This window comes from Amphiprion ocellaris, chromosome 18 (assembly GCF_022539595.1).
Source record: "Amphiprion ocellaris isolate individual 3 ecotype Okinawa chromosome 18, ASM2253959v1, whole genome shotgun sequence".
Lineage (NCBI taxonomy): Eukaryota > Metazoa > Chordata > Actinopteri > Pomacentridae > Amphiprion > Amphiprion ocellaris.
This window is the reverse complement of record NC_072783.1, coordinates 2,299,310-2,317,236: the sequence shown is the minus strand read 5'-3', so window position 1 is coordinate 2,317,236 and position 17,927 is coordinate 2,299,310. Positions and strand designations below refer to the sequence as shown.

Sequence of the window (17,927 nt, the reverse complement as noted above, 5' to 3'; positions counted from 1 at the left end):
GGCGCTGAACCTGCCACAATGTCTCATGCACAAGTTGAAATACCCGGACGCGGTTTCCCAGGCCTCTCCATGGATATGACCGACGACTGCTTGTCCAGGGTCCCATCCGTGCTCAGGACGCACGGCTTGGGCGCACGGAGGAACTCTTACGGGCTCCAGAAAATTAGTATGGACATCGATTCGCCTCTATACAGTGGCACCCTCTCCAAAGCCTTGTCCTGGTCCGCTGAGAATATTCTAACACTGGCCGAGTCCAGAGCAGAGGACGAGAAGACGGACGACACCTCGCCGTCGCCCGTTTCCAGCCCGGGGACCAGCTCCAACACGCCCCCGCGCAGCCAGGAACCCGACGCCGTGTCCCTCGGCGGGAAGTGGGAGCCCAGACCCGCCGCTCAAGACGCCAGCTCGGACTCTGAAAATGAGATTCACAGCAAACAGCACAAGATCTTGTCCCGCATCACGTTTGATACCCAGTGGGAGCAGGAGGAGAAGGAGGACGTGGAGACCAAAGCGGTGGCGACGTCTCCCGATGGAAGATACCTCAAGTTCAACATTGAGATTGGAAGGGGGTCTTTCAAGACCGTCTATAAAGGACTGGACACGGAGACCACAGTGGAGGTGGCTTGGTGTGAGCTACAGGTAGGATGGCTCATAATTCACTGTAAACATTCACCAAATGCACTGAAATGTGGATGGGAAAGTCAGCACATATTTTAATTATTTTGACTGCAAATTTGTCATAAAAGCAGCTGTAAATTGATATTCAGAAGTTAAATTCGATGTTGTGTGCACCTCTACATCAGAGTTGCATTGGTTTCCAGCCAAAGTTTACATTAGATCTCCTTTTCTAACCTTCAGCAGCAGACCCAGGTCACATACTCTGATACTTTCCCCTGCTTTCCTGCCCCACTCTGCTCTAATTCTCCCATGAGGGCATCAGGGTTGATGTGAAGCAGCTAATCTACTACATATTATGCTTCCCTGACCTTGAGGTGGGTTATGTCAAATCCTTGCTTGGTAATGCAGGTCATCCTGTTAGCAGTCAGCTCCAACTGAACCACTGTGCCTGCCGTGATTCCCTCTAATCTCTGTTTTCATTTCCAACCGGTGACACCGGGGCTCTTTTGAGTGTCTCACGTGCAAAACCGACAACAACCGAGAGCCAGCAGGTCGTTTATATGTAGCTCTGATCAGCTATCATCACTATTTGTGTGTGAAAATGGAGACTTTGGTGGTCTGAAATGTTTCCATCTGGTGGGATCATGTTCTGCTTGGCCTTTGCAGGGCGTTTGTTCTCACGTGTAACATGTAAACATCAAGCAAGACAAGCAATGAGGAGGAAGGCCGCTGTTAAATTGTGCAGGTGTCAGTACTTTTCTATGCCACAGTGTTTGGCTTGGAGGCAGCAAACAGCCTGGGTAACAGCTGCCGCTTGTCTTGCTTACATGGTTTGATAGCGCAGTGGTGGACTTAAAGATTTAAGCTCTAAGTCCACCCCTTAACATTTGCTGTTGTGTGTGACGCGCATCGGTATCGGTATCTGGCAACCGCATGAGCCTTCTTAAGCGTGAAGATGTGCCCTGATAACCTCTAAATGTCAATTTAAACCCAGTGCCAGCCACACTGAACTACATGTTTTCAGCAGGACGTTGGTTTTTATGAGGATCGGTACAATCTGTTAGTTGTTTTTAACCCTGGTGTCGTCCTGCGGGTCAAATTGACTCGTTTTAAAGTTTGAAAAGCTGGAAAAAAAATATATTCTCACAGTGAAAACTTCCACATTTTCAAGATTGTTGGGAAAATTTTGAACATTTTTTGATGGAAAAAAGAAATGTTAAAAAAAATATTTCTTTAAGAACATTCAGAAAAAAAGCACTCTCTGCGCTCCTTGCGTTGCGTTTAAGCTGTGCAGAAGGTGTCAGTGTGCAGACATTCAGGGATTATTCACAGCTGAAGTGAATCTGCCCTCGAGGCTCAAGCTCCAGCACCAGCAGGTGGGACTTCTGCCTCAAGAACCCACCTGTCAGATCACACAACAGGTGTCTGTTTGGGGGGAGGTAGATGCCGAGTCACTCCCAGGCTTCTCAGAGGGTCACAGATGTCCCTTTTTACCTGCACTGTCACAACACAGTCACTTGTAGTTCAATCCCTGGAGTCAAACACAAGCGGGAGTCCGTCGCTGTTTGTGGTTTTGACTTTTAAATCACACCCCTTTTATTTGAACCAAAGCGGTGGGCCATATTGGAAACAAGCATGCCATTTCATCTCTTTCCTTGAGACATGATCCCAGTTAAGCTCCTTAATCGCTCCTAATAAGCTTAAAGGTGGCCATTGTTGATATGGTTGCTGTTGTGATAAGTTAACCTCAAAGAGACAGACTCAGCGTGCGGTTTCTTAACTGAAATCACCACCACGTCCTCCCCGCGTGCCTCCCCCGCCCTACGCTTGAGCGAAACGTCAAAAGCAGGCTGTTGGTGGCTAAACACAATCGCTCCTGTAATGTTGACGGAGCAGCAGACGAAGGTGCGTCATTACAAGTCAGGTAGAAATGCCTTAAGCTCTTTCAACTATGTATTACAGAGCCTGAGCAGTAATCTGCAGGCATTTAAGATCAGCTGCTCAGAATGTGGAGGAGCTTTAAACAGTTCCCACTTTTGCAGATCATAATTGAATCAGTCATATCGAAAGACGTGAAGTTGATCTGTTTGTTGTTCCAGTGAATGCAGGTCTGTCAGGGCGGCGTCCACAGGAACTTTTTGTACTCGCACACAAAAAAGTAAACAAAACATTTAGATCCTTCCATGACATGCAACACCAAAAGCTTGGCCGGTACAGTGGAATATATACCGCAACGGACTCTGCGTCACTGCTCGTAAACCTAATGCCTTACATTAAGAGTATACCACCGCAACAGAAACCCAGCCACTCTCTGGAGTCTTGTATTATGACTCCAGAGAGACATAAACCATATAAAGTAACACATTTACAGCTTGTCTAATACTGAAAGGAGACTTGATGATGTTAGTTTAACCCTCCTGTTGTCTTCATTTACAGGCACCAAAAAATATTGTCTCCTTGTCTGAAAAAAATCCAAAAATTCAGCAAAAAAATTCCCCAAATTTCTGAAAATTTGCAAAACCTTCAGGAAGAAAATTCCAATAATTCCTTAAAGTTTCCCTTTAAAGTTTTATTTTAAAAAAATCCCCCAAATTTTGCAAGAAAATTCTTGTAAATATTTTCAAAAAATGAATAAAAAACTTCCAAAAAATCCTAAAAATATCTAAAGTGACTCCATATATATCAGTAAAACTTGTAATATTTTCTTTAAGAACATTCACATATTAATCAACCAAAATCCAGCGAAATTCGCTGGATTTTGGTTGATTTTTTTGTGAATGTTCTTAAGAAACAGAAAAATGTTGAAAATGTGGACATCAGAAGTTTCACTGTGAAAATAGATTTTTTTCCCCACATTTTCAGACTTTAAAATGGGTCAGTTTTGACCTGCAGGACAACATCAGGGTTAAGGGAGTGCATTGTGTAGGTGCTTTGAATTTTAGTCAATAAATGTTATTGAAGCCCAACTCCTTTATTGACACTGAAGCATTATCGGCCATTTGTAGCTTATTCCAGGTACATCAGTAGCATTTTATTGTCAGCTAATAAAAAAAACAAGAAAGATTAGTACAGAAATGTCAAAGATGTGCCTTAAAGTGTTGACGTTGAACATTTTGTCCACCAGGAAGCTCAATAATTCTTGGCAGCATGTGCTTAAAAGTCAAATTTAATGGATAATCAACAAATCTCCTATTTGTTTAATGTAAAAAATCCCGTTATAGTATGTTATCAAATTCATTTAAACACTCAAATAACCAAATCAGTACTGAATGAGCTTCAAATCAAGACACAGTCATTGATGATGCCGTTTCCTGTTGAGCGTGCCATACTCAGTACACTTGCATAATCAATACAAGCTATAGCGTAAAATCGAAAGAAGATGGATAAAATATGAGGAATCCAGTGGACCAATCTGTTGGCACTTGATACCAGTGACTTAATTATCTTTAAAGTTGACTCTTAGTTGCATCTGCTGCACCTTTCACAGTTTAAAATAACATAATGCAACACTGTAAGACTTTCCAAATGTAAAACCCATACATTTTTCAGTTTGTTTCAACTTTTATTGCATATTTTAAATATTGATTTATTAGCTAGAGCCGCAAGAAATGGTTATTTTCATTGTTGGTTAATCTATAGACAAATTTCTCACTTAATCAATTGGTTATTTGCCTTTTAAAGTGACAGAAAATGTTAAAAAAAAAATGTCAATCTGTGTTTCCCTAAGCCCAAGATGATGAACTCAAATGTCTTGTTTTGTTCAAAGAACTTCAGTTTACCATGAGAGAGGAGCTAAAAAGACAGAAAATATTCAAATTTACAAAGCTAGAATCAGAGGATTTAGACATTTTTCTTCCTTAAAAGATTACTCAAATCGCTGAATTGATTATTAAAATATTTGGCTCTTGATTTAATACTTGAAAACTAAGCAATTAAATGCTCCACCCTTTTCTTAACAGAGTTTATTACACTTGTTAGTTGTAAATTCTCCTACATATGGTGGTGTCCTTTCAGTCTCCAGACTTCTGAGCTGCTGAACACATCTCCAGTTGTTGTCAGTTCCACTTGGATAAATTAAATAGTGAGGCAAACGTTCCCGTACAGTAATTTAGACGCTCATTACTGTGTAGTGCGGTGGAAACTGATGGAGAACTTTCGAGCTTTTAGGACATGTTGTAAGTTTAGAGCTGCCTGGTGCTATCTAGCAACCCTTCCCCCACGGGCACACAGGTGATTCAGGTGCCATATAGGTGGTGTAGGCTGAGCTTTGAAGGAAATGCAGCGGTGATAAAAAATGGATGAGCTTTTCTATGGCCTCCTCCCACTTCCATTCATCCACAGTGTTCTGACTGTACAGCACAAAGGCAGGAGGAAGGGTTAATGACCTCACTGCGTCTCCACTGTTGTCGTCTATGCACACAAATCTTAAATTTTAAATGCATGAAATGACGAGCATGGAGCTTCTAAACCATGACTCCTGACTGTGAAAACACAGCGAGCTACTGAGTAACTGACAGGAGTGAGTGCGCTGAGGCACATATCCTTTTCGGCGAGACCCTTTAAAGGGCATCGGTAGCACAATGCCTAATCTTATTGAAGCGCAGCAGTTTCCAGCTTCTTCTCTCCAGCCTGCATCAGACACTTGTATAATCCCACCACTGGTTTCTTTAAAACCAGCTCCTATTCTTTTATCATGCTCTAAATAGCAGCTCCATCACACTCGACTTCACCACACCTGTATTTTTCAGGGCTATCGGTGTTTATGAGGGCTGCGCTTAATGCAACATCGGCTTCAGTGCATTTTAAAAATACTGCAGCGCACTCACAACCAATTAACCAATTCCTTAACTGCATAAAAACCAGCTCAGAGACGGCGTTCTGCTGATCGTGACATAACAAGTTGTAAAAAGTACGTGTGGTTTTTGTTGACGGTTGCAGATTGTTTAAGAGGACTTTTTGGCTAATGCTTTTTTGTGGTAACTGATTCCTTAAACACATAAAACTTTATACTGATACTGCACGTAGAGTGGGCTATTATTAATTAGTTGTTTAACTGTGCTTGCCCTGTTAGAAATGGGGTCGTTTCAGTGCAGAAATGGTTGGCAGTTTGCTTTTAAGAGCAGAATCGCAATTTACAAGTACCAGAGGAGACAATCCAAACAAGATTTAGTGTTAAATTCAACTTTATCTTTAGTTTTTGGACTGTTGATCAACAAAACAAGCAATTTAAACTCACCTGGGTCTGTCCTTTGCTATTTTCTGACCCGTTATTAATCAGTTCAATAATCAAATTAATCAGTAATGAAGTCACCTATTCTCCTGTATGTTTCCATGCAGCACGGTTATTTGATGACAAGAGACGGAGGGTGTGGCGTGGTTTGGTGATGGGAGATTTACATCAGTGCCGCTGTAGTAAGTGTTGGAATCATTACAGTAGCTGTGAAAGTGGGCTCATGGGGTCCAGGGAGCTGGAAGCAACCCTGTTTACGTTCTAGCTCGCAGTTTTAAAGCTCCTATAAGAGCAGCAGATCAAATTAAAGCTATAAAACCTTATTAATGTCTGGCTACCGGGTCTGCACAGTTTGTATTCTGAGTTATGAGGCTACACAACAAGGCAGAAATCTAGTCTGGCACAAACCCTGGATTTCTGTTGCCCCACTCTCCCTTTCTCTCTATCATCTGGAAGCCAGGGTTTCATAGTACAACCCCGGCTATGTAACCTTTATCTGAATGTGGCTAGTGTTCGGTGACAAGCTTCGGGCTTCCTATCAGCTCCACTGTAGCCAACATCAACACCGTCTTTCCTTGTAGGGCCGGCAGAGCAGCGGGATCCAGCTTATCAGGGCCAGCCAATGTTCTCCGAGGAGAAAATGAAGGAGGCCCGCGACGATAGCCTACATTTACACATGGCAGCGCGTCACTTTGACGTGAGGACTGTTTGTTTGTTTGTCTTAATGCTGCACAGTCCTGAACGGAAGGCCGCACTGGGTCACCTATAAAACTGTACTGAATGTGCACTCATTTGGTGATTGCTGTGTGAGATACAGCTCGTCTGTATCATGCAGTGTAGAGTCAGCGCTGAAACTAGATAACAGTGTCTCATTGGCTGCTGTTGATAGTGTGTCGGTGTCTTATTTAGGGCGGATACTGTAGGTACCAGCAGAGGCGGCATGGTGGTTTAGGGACCTCGGGCCATTTGGTGTGTTTGTGTGTTTCTATTGGAAACTGAAGTGCTGAAGGGTGAAGGTGAGGCTGCGTGTGTTTTTCTATACGTCTTAACCCTGCTATTACCCAACACACTGAGGGAAACTGCTCAGTGATACTTGCTTAGATAGAAGAGTCCAGAAAATAGATTCAATGAATCCATTTTATGTGTGAGACAGAGGCTTGCAAAGCATCTTTTCCACTGTTTCCACAATCATCCTTTGATGTCAGCTTTATATTATGTAAGTTTTGATGAACAGAAAGTCTAACACGACACCTTAGACCAGGAGAGTCAAACTAATTCTAGTTCAGGTTCCACATTCAGCGCGATTTGATCTCCAGTGGTCCGGACCAGTAAAATCACAGCATAATAACCTATAAATCACCACAACTCCAAATATTCCCCTTTGTTTTAGTGCAAAAAAATACATTCTGACAATGTTCACATTTAAGGAATTATGATTCTACAAAACATTATGAAGAAACTGAAATTTGTTAAGAAAAATAAATGAGATTTTAACAACATGCAGCCTCAGTTTATCATTTCCACATTACAACTTCCAGATCACAGAGTGTCTACAAAGGAACACAACATTTAGTCACAGCTATCTGGAGCTGAATGATGTAGTATTTTACTTTAAAAATGACAAAAACCAACAAAAACAAGACAAAATATTATAAAAACTAGACACAAAATGACAAAAGAACAATGAACAATCTAGTATTTTACTTTATGATCAAAACAAATTGTCTAGAAATTATTTTAAATTTATAATTGTACTAATTTACAATCTGCAGTTAATGTCTTCTCTGGAATTTTTCCACTTTGAGGGCCGGATTGGACCCTCTGGAGGGCCGGTTTTGGCCCTGGAGCCGCATGTTGGACACCCCTGCCTTAGACAAGCCAGAATTAGTCAAACCATGCAAGACATGCAAACACAGTAATCTGATTTTATGTTTCTCTAAAGCCTAACAGACAACATGTGAAGTTATTATTGACTGAAAATGTGTCTGCTTCCCATCACAACAATTACATGTCGAAGTAAATCCACTGATCATGCGTGTAAAAGCGTCTCTGTTATTACGTGCAGCTCTGCTAGACACAGACTGGGAACGCTAAGTGGAAAGAACAGATTAGAAGCTGGTCTTCCAGATGTAATGACAGAGCTATTGTACTGTAGAAATGTGCTGCTGGCAGGAGGCTGCGTCTCTGCTGAATCACTGCTTTTTATTAGGTTCCCTCACTAGATCGATTCTTCATGTGACAGATTTCAGTCAGTGCTCAGCGCTTTAACACTCGTGTCGTCCTGCAGGTCCAAATTGACCCGTTTTAAACTTTGAAAATGTGGGGAAAAAAAAAAATCTATTTTCACAGTGAAACTTCTGATGTCCACATTTTCAACATTTTTGGGAAATCTTTGAACATTTTTTTTGGTGGAAAAAAGAAATGTTAAAAATGTTTCTTAAGAACATTCGCATAAAAATCAACCAAAATCCAGCGAAATTTGCTGGATTTTGGTTGATTTTTATGCGAATGTTCTTAAGAAAATATTAGAAGTTTTACTGATATATGTGGAATCACTTTAGATATTTTTAGAATTTTTTTTGAAGATTTTTACTCATTTTTTGAAAATATTTACAACAATTTTCTTGCCAAATTTGGGCAATTTTTTAAAAATAAAACTTTTAAGGGAAACTTTTTAGGAATTATTGGAATTTTCTTCCTGAAGGTTTTGCAAATTTTCAGAAATTTGGGGAATTTTTTTGCTGAATTTTTTGAATTTTTTTTAGAGAAGGAAACAATATTTCTTGGCGCCTGTAAATGAGGACAACAGGAGGGTTAAAGTTTTCCATCTTCCAGTAACAGTGACCCACATTTTATACAATGACTCACTCCTCTTCGTGTTCCTCAGATGGGGCTCAATGGAAAGATTGTGTCTTGTTATTAAGTTTGTCCCTTTAAAATGACACCACTGTTCATTTTTCTGGAAGAACCTTTTGTATTTACAGTGATCCTCTTTGCTTTAAAGGAACATAAATATATCTTTTCCTCTTCCCTGTTGACACTGAATGCCTGCCAGTGATGTTATTCTTTTCTTCTGGGACGAGCCCTTAACTCTCAGATTAGCTCTTAGCCTTCTGTCTATAAATGAATATTGAAAGAGTTCTTCATAAAGATGATCCGGAACACATTTAGAGGCTCCGTACACGGTGCAGTGACAGCAATCTAGCAGGTTAATTGCATGTCACGCTGTGTGAGATAGATCTGGAAAATCTTGGTCGCAATTTGTGCCAGAAAGATGTCCGTTTAGTATGGCAAATTATAGATTTATAATATGAAAACCACATTCAGAGACTGAACTGACTGCTGTTTATTCCAATTGGCTGCACTTAAAGGTTGACAGACATCATCATAACATTACCCATCAGTTTCCTCAAGAGTGGATTTAAAGTCATGCATAATTTCCACCCTTAATCCAATTTAAACAGATGAGTTGTATTAAAATTCACCCCCATACAGCTGTCAGGAACTCGTAAATTAGCTATTGATACCAAAATATGTCGTCGTACCAGGCAGTAAACATGTTTGTTTCTGCTGTAAAATTGGGCTTTTTAACATGCCGGTTAATGGGGATTGACTGGCTTTCGGAGTCGGCCTCTAGTGGCCATTTGAGGAACTGCAGTTTTTGGCACTTGGATGTTGGATTTGGTTTTTTTTTGCCCCTAAAGTATTTTATTTTAGGCAGTTTTTTAAGCTCATATTTTTACAGAATGACTACCTGTATATTACGTTGGACAGATGAAAAACAGCCTGTTGGCTAACCCTGGATTTAATTTAATAAGCCAAGAAAAAAGGTATAAATAAATAGTTTAATATCACCTTTATAATATGATAGCAGGTTTTGTTTGAATTTTGGGGTGGACACATTAAGTGGAGGCTCTAGGGGTCCAAACCTAAGAGTTTTTAAGTGTTAAACACTTCTTTGCCTGTAGTGTAGTGAATTTTTGTGCCATATTATGCAGCTTGTGTCAATTCATGTTGGAAATATTGATATTGTATGAAGAAAAATACTAAATTTAGGGGGTTATGTCAAAATATGATGGAACATCATGCAGTGTGGCTCTCAGAAATGTTTCATTGCATTTAAATATTAAAGTCTTGTAGATAAACTTATAGATAAAATCCCATTTAATGCTTACTTGGCTGATTTACCAGATAAATAGGCATGAAGTACTCTTCTGTCATCTATTGTGTCTTATGTTTGGGGACGTAACATCTTCAGATGAGCTTGTGGCTCCTTTCAGTCAATGATAAGTTAATTTTAATTCTCTTATGAACCACTGGGCTTTAATAGCTAATGTGTAAAACTTTCTGTATGTTCCAAACATCACGCAAACCTGTGTGATCTGCCCGTGTCGGAGGCATTGCTGCGTTATGACCAGTCATATTCCCTGAAATCGCCTGTGCATATCAGCCATTTTGTGCTGTGTTGCGATTGGTTATTTTGGAGATGTTTTGATTTTCTGAGAATTTGGTCCTTAATTTCTGACACTGCCATGATTTTGTTTGCCAGAGCGGACATTTGACGTATCTCACAGACCTGCTGTTGGTTATTTTTGTTACTGATTTCATCTTTTCTTATGGTAACACATGGAAAACATGAAACCACAGTTTACAGGGGGTCTTTAGGGGAAAAAATCCGTCACTGCACTTTGGAAAATGTCTTCCCTCCTCATGTTTTTAGTATTGACAGTGTGTGACTGTACAGCCGGTCCTTTTGGTGAAAAACATGTGGTCACCCTGCAGCTTCGGCCCTCCAGAGGCCCCGGGTCCTGCTTCCTAAACAAACCAAAGACCTCAAGCTTTAATAGCTGTTAAGGCTCTGAGGCCATAGTTGGTAAGGGAAAAGACTGCTCCACGAGGTTACCCCTGGTCATTTCTGAACTGACCATGTGTGTCAGAGCAGCAGGATGGAGGTGTCGGTGGTGTAAATGTGCTCTAAGTTGCCATGTGAGTCCTGGCATGTTGGCTGATGGTGTACAGTAATGGCTCTCTCTGTTTCGTGTCCGGCACCTTTTCAATACTCATCAGCAAACACTGTAATTTGTTTTCTCAGTCAACAGAAAACATTAATTTGTGTTCCTCCCAGATGTAAATAGAGCTGTTTTAGTTTATCTTGAAGCCACGTGGGTTTCAGGCTCTCAAAATATCCGTCAAATTGACTCTTTATTGGACTCGGTGGAGCAGCTAGTCAAAGATTCGTAAATCTTTCATGCTGTTGCCTTCCTGTGACAAGGGCACCACTTGCATACCATCACTTCATAAACTATATCCGGTCCAGGTCGCCAGTGGCACTTGATAGCACATCCTTGTTTGTCAGTGTAACACTATGCTGCTGCAGGCAGAGCCGGAGCCGAGCACAAATGAGCCGGTTACCAAACGCACACTTCAAATCCAACACGTGCCTCATGTTTTTGCTTCACGAAAACATCCACACAAAGCAAATCTTTATTTAATTATGAAGCGGAGAAAAGAACGCCACAGTTCTTTTCTCATATTTGGAGTTTTCAAGTGATCTACGAGGGTTTTCATAAGCTTCAACTTCACAAAAAGTAATAACAAAAAAGACAAAAGATGAAAGCACCTTCACAGCTTGCTTTACCGTGTAGCCTCGGGTCAGAACAACTTCAAACGGCTTTACTGTAACGCTCTCCTGGTCTGAGCTCAGGCAAATCGTCGTTTCCTACAAAGCTTAGCATGTTGTCCAGCTTGGGGCAACACGTGTGGAGAATTTTTGCGTCAAGCTTTTGTCATACAGAGAAAAATGGACTTAACCCTCGTGTTGTCCTGCGGGTCAAAATTGACCCGTTTTAAAGTTTGAAAATGTGGGAAAAAATCTATTTTCACAGTGAAACTTCTGATGTCCACATTTTCAACATTTTTGGGAAATCTTTGAACATTTTTTGGTGGAAAAAAAAGAAATGTTAAAAATGTTTCTTAAGAACATTCAGAAAAAAAATCAACCAAAATCCAGCGAAAATGTTGTTGACGTATATGTAATCACTTCAGATATTTTTAGGATTTTTTGGAAGATTGATTGAAAGATTGAAAATATTTACAAGAATTTTTTTTTTTTTTTAAATAAAACTTTTAAGGGAAACTTTTCAGGAATTATTGGAATTTTCTTCCTGAAGGTTTTGCAAATTTTCAGAAATTTGGTGAATTTTTTTGCTGAATTTTTGGATTTTTTTCAGACAAGGAAACAATATTTTTTGGTGCCTGTAAATGAAGACAACAGGAGAGTTAAATGACTTTAACGAACTTCTTGTGGGAGTTTGTGTAAGATCAGAACTGTTTGAGAAGCCTTCAGGAAGTAGTTTAAAACTGGAAGCCAATGACTTCATTCATGATTTGAACATGCATATTAGGTTGGCAGGTTTTAAAAAATCCCTTTGTTTGGTATCCATCCTCCTCCAGCGTGATATTTGCTTTGACGTCATTAAAATAAACTTCCTCTGACTTTTGGACAACTTGCTCTATAAATAAATATACAATATACAAAAATACAAATATAAATAATGCTGTTTAATATCTAAACTGGATTGTTGTAAGAACTCTTTATTAATGTTTTACTAGCATTTGAGTCTGTAGAGCTGGTGACTTATTATAAAATGAGAAAACAATGAGTTCTGGAGCTGTGGCGATTAATCAGTTACATGAGTCATCAATCTGTTTGATGAATCAACCAACTATTTTGATTATCAGTTGCTTAGTTTGAGTGAATTTTTGAGAAAAGAAGGCAAAGTTCTTCTATTTTCCTTTGTTAAATATGAATATTTCTTATTTCTTTCATCTTTTTCGACAGTAAACTTAATGTGTTTTGGTTTGGTTTTGGTCCTTGGCTTTGGTATTGGATATTTTATGATGCCATGTTGGGCTTTGATAAATACTAATTGACTTTTCTCACCATTTTCGGACATTTTATAGCCAAACAACAGATTATTCAACGGCAAAAAATAAACTTACCATCCAAATAAACTTTGCACAATGTGGCAACCTAAACACTTTTTATATGAATGGATTATAATTGGTCAATAAAGCATTAGTCAACTATTTATTTACCTATAATTAAGCTGCTTGTCTTATCAAATGCTACCGAAGATCAGAAGATGGGTTTATTTTCCGACTTTTATATTGTGCTAAAATACATAGTTGTCCTTTATTTGCTGCTGAAGAAAGTTACTGAAATTACAGATGAATTCTGTCTTTGTTTAAACTGCTCTCAACTAATACATGTGACCTTTATGTCCAGAATCCTATGTACACGCAGCTTCCCTTTAAACCACAAGGAAAGCGGTTGGGAACCGCTGGTTAACGTGGGCTCAAACAACCCATAAAATCAAGTATGTGCAAATACTGTTCAGCCCAACTCTTTGAAACAGTAGCTGTGAAAAAAACCTGGAGCCTGAGATCTAAGGAATCTGCCCAAGAGGGACATACCTTTAAAACCTGTCAGATTCGTGTCGTCGTGAACCTGCCGAGGCCTGCAGTGTGTTAACGGTAGCCCGGAAGATAATTATCGTAAACATTTTTAAATAATTAGTATCTTGTAATCAAATTCAGGGTAGTGTTTTGCGTGAATTAGTATGTTGCTGTTACAACCACCCAATAAAGAGCACGAGATAAACCATTTTTATCTGATTTTAGCGAGTAGAAAGAGACAAGTAGCAGCCAAAAAATGATGTCTTGTTCAACAAAATATTTACAGTCGTATGAAAATTTAAATTTCAGTAGCAGAAACGGATCAAAAAGCTCCCTGTCGTAAAGATGTTAGCACACGGATTGTTGTGTTTGGCTGCCACCGCTGCAGCGCCACTTTAATCAGGTTTAAGAGCCCACAGGTTCGCTTTGGCCCTTCATAGCGGCACAAGACATAACCGTGATGGAACATGACAGGCTCTTATGTCCACTGCCCCAACGTACCAAGCACACAGATTTCAATCATTTCCTCCAGTGGGCAGGAATCACTAAATATATATATTGCTTTTTCATGGGAGTTCAGGAATTTCATGTGACAGGTTATTAGTTTTTTGAATTCTCCCACAGCTGCTCCATTAAAAAGGCTTTTCACACCATTTGGGAATATAATAGACTGCCAACGCACAGCGGTGCACCGACAAAATTGTGTTTTCTGACAAGTTTGTTGCAACAATTTCTCCAAAAAACATGCATTTTGTTAACTTTTAACGAGATTGTTAAATAAACAGAAAGCAAGCCATCATAACTGGATGGATGGATGGATAGATCCAGCGAAAATGTAAGCAAAGCTGGTACAATCACGATATCGATCAGTTCTTCGGAAAAGACATGAATACCAACGACTTTCATGCATGTATGAGTCATTTTACTAGAAGGTAACAGGATATGTTGTGCTGTTTTAAAACTTCATCTACTTTATGACGCTTGGGAGCCTTAATGAAGGGCAAAAAGTTAGTGAATGTAGCACAATCCAAGGTGGCATATAACCAGAGAATGTAAATAAAAGCTGTCTTATAGTGCTGCATGACGACGTATTCATCCGCTCCGCTCACCAACTAGTTCCATGTAACTAGTTCTAATGTAGTGACGAAACGCTGTAAGTCGAGGACGTCGTAAACCGAGGACCCCCTATAGAAATACTCAAAGTATTTAAAGTCAACATACAGTATTTACACATTTCAAGGCACAGTGATTTAAAGTGATTTAAAGTGATTTTAGATGGTAAGAAAACAGTTGTAAACTACATAAGGTGCATAGACATTTTACAATCACACTGGATCAGTCCTACTGTGATCATGACTACAACCCTCCCGGACCACTCAGTGAATAGTTGTGCAGTCTGATGGCCAGGGGGACAAATGGGGTGACCCATTATGAAGCATTTTCAACCCTTGGAGTCATAGTGTTGAACCGCAAACTGTGTCTTTCAGACGTCTTGTGATCTTCCAGTGGTTCTCCGGGTTTCCTGAGGAGGACAAAGTGTTTTTTCCATTCACACGTTTCCTTGAATCCCTTCAGACAGAACCACGAATACACCGTCCCCTCCGGCATTTCAAAACGTCCCTCCCTCGCGGGGTCGATTATCAGATCGTAGTGAGAGCGTCCTCTTGGCTCCGGTGTCACAGGTCACGATCGTCTTCAAATTACTGCACACATATCAGCCCAGCTGAGATTTAAAGCAACAAAGGGGACATTGTTTATGAATTGCAGATCAATTAAGGTCTGTGATCAGCCTGGAAAAGTCCCTAAACATCTCACATATTGATATTTACTGCGCTTTTATTTCCAACCAGGTTATAATCAAAACATTTAATAGACACCTACAACCACCTATAGAATAAGTCATTTTCATAATCACAAGTTACCATGGAAGGAAGCGCAACAAAAGACGATGATGCAGTGCCTATAGATGGGAAGGAATGAGTTGGATCAGGGTTGTAGCGTGCAAGGAAAGGTTACCAGTGACTGTAATTATGCAATATAATGCTCATCTTGAAAGGCAAGGGGGATTACTGAAGATGAGGATTCTTACTAGGGGGAGGTGGACCGCATTGTGAGTGCAGAGCAGTTTATAGAAGCCTGTCAAGTTGGGTTTTAATGACTTACTAAAAGCAAACACAAGGCAGGTTGAGAGATGTTAAGAATAACAAAGCAAACAGAAGATACACGATCTCGCCGCTCGCAAACAAGTCAACCTTAGTCGCTCAAACAAGGTGATGCAATGCTTTCTAAGAAAACTTGAACTGTGCAGTAGCTATGTGTTGTGCAAATACAGTACAGCAAGACAGATTTGAATTTAGCTTATGCAGATAAATCAGTAGATTTTCCAGCTCTGAAGCGTACACCGTGGCCGCAAAATCTACCAAAAATCAACGTCATTATCACTAAAAAAATGCACACATTTATATCTGGAGAAGGTGTCGCAATCCGATTGACAATGACGTGCTTGACGGACGACTTTTCACGACCAGAATACATAAGAGATGGTGTAATCCTGCGTTTAGATGGTAATTAGTCGGGCGCCACAAGTCAAGTGAGGTTCTCAGAGTGAGAGCAGCAGTCAGAGGCGGGTTTGAGTCCTCAATCCTTATGAGATTAATGGCTAACCTCCCTCTGCCCGCTCCATTTACAGAACACGTCGGGTTTTTCTTGGAAAAAGCACACTACCGCCTCAGTCCTCACCTGCAAACATCTAAATGTGACACTGTGCCACTGTAGCTGCCTACGTGCACGTTTATACAAAGTGCATGTCAGTCAAAGCGGCGATGTCGGCCTTCGGGCTCCGAGGTCAAAGCGTTTTTCTTTCCCACGTTGCCTTTGACCTCAATCCCAGATCTTGGCAAAGCGGCCGTCACGGCCCTCTGATGGACAGGAGTTTGTTAATTCTGCAGCTGTGCAGGTCCTGTCCTGTCGTCTCCCGTCATAAAAATGCCTGGATGGACTCTGGTCTTTATCTGCAGGGCTGTTCACCGCCAGCATCTGGAGCACAGTTCTGGCCTGTTAGCAGCACTTTCAATAATAAGTTAATGACAGGAAGAGGAGGGGAAAGCTGCTCTTTCAGTCCCTAAAAGGGTTCAAACAGAGGTCAAGGTAGACTGGAAGGAATGCAGGATGAATTTGTTCGTTTAAAAAAATGAAACAAAGTTATGGGTTGTTTTTTTTTTACATGCACTTTTACGAATATCATCTCTGATCATGCACAATGTAGCTACTATTGAAAGTTGCTTTTCTTGGGCTGAAATGTATGTATTTATTCATTTTCCAGAGCCATGCTGCTGGTTTTTGTAGATTTATTTGTCAACCAGTGGATCAAAATCCAAAGACGTTTAATTTAACTTGAAATTATTGATAAAAAAACACAAACGATCAAATCTTTCCATTTTCCAAGCTGATTCTGCCAAATCAGGTGCTCATTTTCTTGATTTAAAGAACAAATCTTGCAGTATTCAGTGTCTTTGTATAGACAAAATCTTTACAACCAGATAAATATATTTAAAAACAACATGAGCTGCAGCAAATATTGGCTTTGTAGCTTCATCTGAAAGACTCACAAAGGAGCCAAATGCTTCTAATCTGTGTCTTAAAATAGCAAAAAATGCACTCTTTGGCCTTGTTTAAGTAACATTTATGAAACCACAAGGCTCAGCTGTTTAAAATTAAACTCTATACACAATAACTGACCTGTTTTTAAAGATCTGTGTCTTCCGGAGGATTAGTTGGACTCCAAAAAGGTCGTGAAGTTTGAAAATGTTACTGCTTTCAGTTGCTTTTTTATAGGATTTGATGAAAATAGAAGCAAAATAGAATCACACCAGCCCAATTCTTATAGAGCACAGGTGTCAAACTCATTTCAGTTCAGGTTCCACATTCAGCCCAATTTAATCTGAAGTGGGCCGGACTGGTAAAATCAGAGCATAATGACGGATAAATAACTACAACTCCAAATGTTCCCTTTGTTTTAGTGCAAAAAAGTACATTCTGAAAATGTTCACATTTAAGGAATTATCTTTTTACAAAACATCGTGAACAACCTGAAAACAGAACAGAGACAAAAAATTTGTAAAAAAAAAAGTTCTGCAGCGACAAGAAATGTACAAACGAGACAAAAACAGTACGCAAAAGAACAAATAAAGCAAATAACAAAATGACAAAAATATGAGACAAACAACAAAAGTCAGACAACAAAAGATTAAAAACAACCAAAACTGTTTACAAAAATGAGACAAAATGACAAAAGCAAGAAACAAAATTAGAAAAATGACACGAAACAAAACAAAAAATGGGACAAAAAATTTACAAAGCGACAGAAAAATAGACAAAAAGCACAATCAAGACAAAAAAACACAGAACGACGAAAACGATACAAAAAACAACGAATAAAGGAAACACAAAATGACAAAAATAAGACAAAAAAACACAAGCGAGACAAAAAGGAAACCAAAAACAACAAAAACAATAAAGAAAACAAAAAAAGACAAACGACAAGTCAGACAAAAAAAGACAAAAAAAACAACAAAAACAGACAAAATATTACAAAAAAATGAGACAAAATGACAGAAGAACA

At 39.7% G+C, this 17,927-nt stretch overlaps 1 protein-coding gene across 2 annotated transcripts in view; it reads left to right on the top strand.

The window, feature by feature from the left end:
• The first annotated feature begins 18 nt into the window (after positions 1–18).
• Positions 19–17,927, top strand: part of wnk4a (WNK lysine deficient protein kinase 4a) — a 67,064-nt gene continuing 49,155 nt past the window's right edge. For both annotated transcript variants that reach the window (XM_055004173.1, XM_055004172.1), the window contains exon 1: positions 19–639. In XM_055004173.1, the coding sequence (XP_054860148.1) occupies positions 19–639 (621 nt within the window). The remainder of the gene's footprint in view (positions 640–17,927) is intronic.